Source organism: Acomys minous (genome assembly GCF_964271855.1).
Source record: "Acomys minous genome assembly, chromosome: 14".
Lineage (NCBI taxonomy): Eukaryota > Metazoa > Chordata > Mammalia > Rodentia > Muridae > Acomys > Acomys minous.
The window spans coordinates 63,751,264-63,757,263 of record NC_140496.1 but is presented as its reverse complement, the minus strand read 5'-3'; the positions used below and the strand labels follow the sequence as shown (position 1 = coordinate 63,757,263).

The 6,000-nt window shown below is 33.9% G+C and overlaps 1 protein-coding gene across 9 annotated transcripts in view; it reads right to left on the bottom strand.

Moving 5' to 3' along the window:
- Nucleotides 1–363: 363 nt before the first annotated feature.
- The window catches only part of LRIF1 (ligand dependent nuclear receptor interacting factor 1), a 54,078-nt gene continuing 48,441 nt past the window's right edge, over nucleotides 364–6,000 (bottom strand). For 4 of the 9 annotated variants that reach the window (XM_084755617.1, XM_084755613.1, XM_084755614.1 and 1 more), the window contains exons 2-4: nucleotides 3,758–5,243; nucleotides 2,294–2,566; nucleotides 364–1,509 (exon numbers count right to left, since the gene is read on the bottom strand). In XM_084755617.1, coding sequence (XP_084611743.1) covers nucleotides 1,072–1,509; nucleotides 2,294–2,566; nucleotides 3,758–5,230 — 2,184 coding nt within the window. In that variant the 5' untranslated portion in view covers nucleotides 5,231–5,243 and the 3' untranslated portion in view covers nucleotides 364–1,071. Of the gene's footprint in view, nucleotides 1,510–2,293; nucleotides 2,567–3,757; nucleotides 5,244–6,000 lie in introns of those variants that run through there. The other 5 variants (XM_084755618.1, XM_084755620.1, XM_084755619.1 and 2 more) reach the window with 3 other exon arrangements.

Genomic DNA, 6,000 nt, shown 5'->3' with positions numbered 1-6,000 from the left:
ATGCCATATGTCTGTAGTGGATGGAAGTCAGAAGGAGTTGAGTCCTCTGGAACTCTACCTACATGTGTTTCTGAGCTACCTGACATGGAAGCTGGGAAGTGAACTTAGGTCCTCTAGAAAAGCAGCAAGTGCTCTTAACTACTGAGTCATCTCTCCATAAATTACATCTTTAAAAGACATGATTTTCTAGGCCAAAAATAAAATCTATCATGAAGTAACCTAAATTTCAAATTATTTAAAAAGGAAGACATTACTATTGTAGAGATGCAAAAAACACATGCCATTCATGTTGAAAAATATTTGAATAAGTACGTCTTTATAATAAATTTTCTTTATGAAATAAAAAAAATCAACAACAGCAAATAGATTGTATCATTTTTATAGGTAAGAATAACAAGACAGTCCACATAAAAACTCAGTGGTAAAGTTATGCTTACAGTTGACTTAGTATTTTAGTATATAAGAATAAGACCAGAGGAATCTAGTTGACGATATAACATTAACAAAGACCTTGTAAAAATACCGAAACTTGGGGAATTTAATTTCACAAAAAAATACCAAAACTTTCCTTCCAAAACAAGTCAGTCAAAATACTTCCTGTAAATTATTAACAAGTTTTATGACTCAACCTTTTCGGTACTCTTAAGTTTTATATACAAAGACTTACAGAATGCCTTTACAAGTAACATAGCAGTCTTATAACCTTCAGTTGCCTTTTCTGTTTTCAGTTACCCATGATAAACTGTTGTCTAAATATCAATGAGAAACTCCAGAAAGAATATATTCATAACTTTTACATTATATGGCATTCTGACTAGTATGACAAAAACTCCCTAGTGTTATATTGAGGCTATCAGTTACTCTCTTTATTCTTTGTATCCACACTGTACTTTGCCTATTGAATTCATCTCCGTACATGTTTAGTTGTCAAAAAATAGTCATGACTTTACAGTGGATGTATACAGAATTTGGTATCAACTCCAGCTTCAGGCATCCACTGGGGATCTTGACTGTATTCATGGCAGGAAAGAGAGAGCAAATGCAGTAATATGTCTTTAAATCCTAGACATTTTAATTTTTTGGGTGCATCTTCTTACGCATTTCTTCAAGAGCTGCTTCTTTTTCTCTTAGAATCTGCTTAAGTCTTCTTATTTTTTCATCTCTGATGGTTTCTTCTAATTCTGGTGGTGTCATTGGAAAAATACTTTCAGTATAGTTTTTACTAAAATAATTACTTTGTTCAAAAGATGTGCTTGAACTTAATGTTCCTTTTTCCTGCTTCACAGGGGAGCAGTTTTCTGCCTCAGTTCTCTTGTCTTCTCCAGTTGTGTTATGGCTTGTGATGATGTTATGTTGTGATACATCTGATGCTGGTAAAATACTACCAAGGAGTTGGGAACTAGCAACATCAGTTCCATTCATGACCGTGTCACTAACACACTCGATTTTTCTCCTTTTTGTGTAATCCATCTTCTTAATGGCTTTTGCTTTCCTTTTCTTAGAAAAATTCTGTTGCAATGTTGAATAAAGAAAAAAAGTTATTGCTACATGCCAAATATTATCAAAGATGGCAGACAATTAACAATTAAATTTCACTCCACAAATCTTACTGAGGACAACTACAGTCAAAATTGAATCCTAATAAGTGGAACCAACCTGAAGAGTTACAATCATAGTCCCTGGGAACAAGCTAGTTTATTTATTATTTAAGAAAAAAAAAAATCAACTACTAAAGGTCATGTTGATCTATCACTGAAATGAAAACTACCTGGAAAGTATCTTAGATATAGAACTGATTTAAGTTTTTCATTTCATTTGCAAAGCAGACACACGTAGAAACTTTTCCTTAATAAAGTTTATCTGAAAAGGTTGAAGTTCAGAATACCACATTATAATGTTCATCATAATTTCAGTAATGTGCATCACTGACTACTAAATATGCTGTTTAAAATGTGTAAGTGTTAATACTTCAAGGAACATCAGTCTGCTCATATTTTCCCCTATAACTTATCTCCCTGAGGTAATTATTTAAAATAGGATAATTAGTTGAAATGATTTTTAATTACTTTCCTATATTACAAAAGTAAAAAACAAGGTGGCTAAAAATACTTAGAACAACTCAAATTAACAAAAACATAGGGATATATTTTTATTTGTCTGTAAGACTCATCATTGTTTAATATGATCTATTTGCAATTTGGCAAAAATTATCAATCTGAAAAAGAAAATAGATAAATATAACCATGTTATCTGTCATAGCTACAAAAATTACACGCACTTAAAAAACTATTACCTGTTTTCTTTCTTCTTCCTTTAGCACAGACTCTGCATCTTTGTAAGAACTACTCATCACCAAACTGCTAAAGGAATCAAAACCTTTTCCAGAACCAAGATGGTCAGGAATTCGAGTAAGACACACTCTTAAATCTTTAGTGAGACCAAACATTTTTTTAAGTTCAACATCATTCTTCAGATATGATGTCTTAGCGTTGCTTTCTTCAGAGTATTTCTTGTTACTTCTCTCTTGAGTATCCTTTTTAAATATTGATGCCATCTCATACTGGGTCTGAAATCAAGAGAAGAAAACAAACAGTATCGCTAAGTTCTTGGGTTACTATGTCAGAGTAGCAACTAAGCAATTATCTAATCTACAAAAGAAAACTTTATGCCTTAAAAGATTTGTATTACAACTGTTACCATGCATTAAAAAAAAGAATTTAAATGAATACAAACTAAAAATGTTCACACAATTACTCTTTAGTTTGCTGTACAGAAAAGAAAGAAAGGGTCTATTCTCAAGTAAATGAGGTGAGACTAGATATGTCAACTTTAAAACAATGTAGGCTGGTTATGGTACCATGTAAACCAGGCGTTCAGTAGGCAGAGGCAGGAGGATGGTGAATTCAAGGCCAGCCTGAGTTACATACTGACACACTAAAAACCAAAAACCAAAGCAAAACACACAAACATTTGCAGGACAAAGTCTAAAGACTAGTCTAGAAGAGTCTGTTTTCAATCCATCTTGCTTTTATCAGAACCTACCTCCTCGTCTTTAAATTTAATAAGATGTGTACTGAAAGGGATAGTAGACACATAAGCAAGCAAGAAAAAAGTAGCTCTACATGGATTTTGAGAAGAGAATGGTAGCTAATGGGTATGTTATGCCATTAGGAGTCAGAACAGCTGAAAAGAAACTCACCTATCTTAAAAAACAAAAAGCTCCTCCCTCTCAAGTTTAAAACCTGAACACTCAAAGATATGAATAAAAATCATATTTGATTGAAAGGCTCTGAAGACTTCTATTTAACCCTTTTTGTGATACTTTTAAAAAAATGGATCTTCCCCCTTACGACCACCATCAACAACAAAGCACAAAAAAATTAAAGCTCCAATAAAGTTTTCAGTCTTTAAACCCTGTCTCTCATATACATATTTATCTTTTCATATACAAAACAGACTATTAAGTGTATATGCAGTATACACATGTATACATATTCATACAATCTTACTAATCTTTGATGAGTTACTGCTGTCCAACTCTTCTGAACTTTATTGTGTTTGATTTTCTTACAGATTTGGCAAGCTAAATTACAAAAGACATTGCTTAGGCTCTACCAGCTGTACTTTTTAAAATATTTATTCAGATGGAAACTTTAAGTAAGGATGTGTGACAGAGTGGGAGACAGTTATCAACAATTTTGAGAAACAAAATGTTTTCCACATATATAAAAAGAGCACCCTGACATGGGAAAATTACCTGTGAGTCTTGGTCTCTGAAAACACACTGTTGAGAAGTAACAGTTGCTGCATCAACAGAGGAACACATTTTCTCTATGCTCTGGATGAGATTTCCTTTTCTGGGGGCACTGTGTCCTGTCCTAAATCCATGTGGAAAAACTGGGTTTGTAAATCCAGTCTTAGGCTGTTTAAGGCAGTTAGTGGATTGGTTCATAGTATGTGGGTTTGTGATAATAAAAGATGGTCTCTCCACTGTTTCATTCTTCTCTGCTCTTAGATTGGCCATGGAAGCAAGCTGGGAATTTGAAAGTGATTTTGTTTTCAACTGCAAAGATTTACTTTTAACCAAAACACTATGTATAACCTCTCTGGACAGTTCCTTGGTTAGACTTGAACTTACTATTTGTGATGAATCTTTTCTTAGTGGAGTATCAGAAGAAACAGAATTTTCTTGGTCATTTGGTGATGGCAGACCATGTGTTCCCTTTTTAGTCAACAGATAGACTTTCCTTTTAAACATTATCAAAGTATTATCTCCGACAGGCACACTTACAGACTGTGTCCCACTAGAACTGCTGGTACTTAACAGGGGTGTATCTATAGTATTACATCCCGAGTTGTTTCTACCCACCAAAGTTTTAAAAATCTTTGACACCACATTATTTGAAGACTTAACAGGAACAAGAGAAGGAATATGAGGCTGTAGATTCTTTTGAAAATTCCATTTCACTGGAGCACCTTGAGACTGCTGACCACCTTTTAACTGTGTCTCTGTAGGAACATTTGGTAGAATTTGTGAGGCATTTAATATCACTGGTTTGGGGTAAATATTCTGATAGTTTCTGGTCACTTTGTTTTTCACTGAATGTACAGGAGATATACAATTAACTGTTGGTATTTGGGAGGCCCCAACTGTTCCTGAGGTACTTGTGGTTGCAATTCCAAGCATGTTTTGTTGAACTGAAGGATGCAAAGATGATGCAGGTAAGAATTTCACTTGAGCATGGGCTGGATTCTGTAAATGATGCCCAGAAGGCAAAATTGAAGAATTCACCTTCACCGGGAGACTTGGGGTATTGACTATAAAATAAGATGAATCATTTTGTGTTGAGGGAGGAATATCAAATGTTTGCATGGTGAGTCCATCAATTTTCATACCATGACTCTCAACTTTAGAAACTGGTGGCATAAAACTTCCAGTCCCCATAGAATTAACTCTACCTTTTCCTGATGTCTCTACTGTTCCTGTAAGAAAACAGTTTGTAGTATTGGTTGGCTGAAAAACAGGCAACTGAGCTGATGTACTTGTGGAAGAGCTGGAAATCTGAGTTTGAAAAGTAACTTGAACTGGTTTTCCTGTATTCCCTTTCAAAGCATGAGCTATGGCTGGAGGTTGAACTACCGGGATAAGATTTCCAGAAGATTTAGGAACTGGAAGCAACTGCAGAAGATTTTTTCCATCCGTGCCAATTGTAGGAACTACTTGGTACATGCAGCCTGAAACACTTAAAAGAAGATTTTGAGTAAATAAATACAACATACTACAAGGTATATACATTTTATTTTTAAACAAATTAAAATAAATATTTGTAATTACTGTATATACTAAAATTTAGTAACAGTATGTAATTTTGAGTTTGCCATGTAAGTCATCATAGAGTAAACTTTGAAGGGAAGATATAATCAACTTTGATTCGGATCTCACAAGCCGGTTATGAAATCTTAACATTTATTCCAAAAGGTTTCTAAATTTTTATTCAAACATGCTTTTAGAAAAGGCTCTTCACACTGTTATCATTCTCTTCTCCTTGAATTCTTTCCTATTCTCTTCTTTTACTTTTACGAAGCAGGCCTTTAACTCCAACTCTAATTGTGTTACTTCTATTACTCTCCCTGCTCCCATTTGTTCTATCTTCTTCTGTTGACAATTTCTACTGCCAACATTTTCTCCTGTTTTGGGATCTTTCATGTGGTGATATTTCAATTTGTCATGGTTTTATACTGTAGACTTAACAGACATGCTCATGTAGCAACAAGTTCCTTCTTTGATTATTGTTTTGATGTACGTGAGGTTTCATGTTCCACATCTTTGAGTACAGCAATTGTTTCTAATGACTTATTATCAAATAATTCATACTTAAGGCCTTGGAAATTTTGCTTGAGAGGTTTTCCATAAAAGTGGAGCATAATGGAGACAAATATATATATATTTTAAATCAGTCCACTGCAATCTCCATTATACTGAGCTATTTTTAATACAAA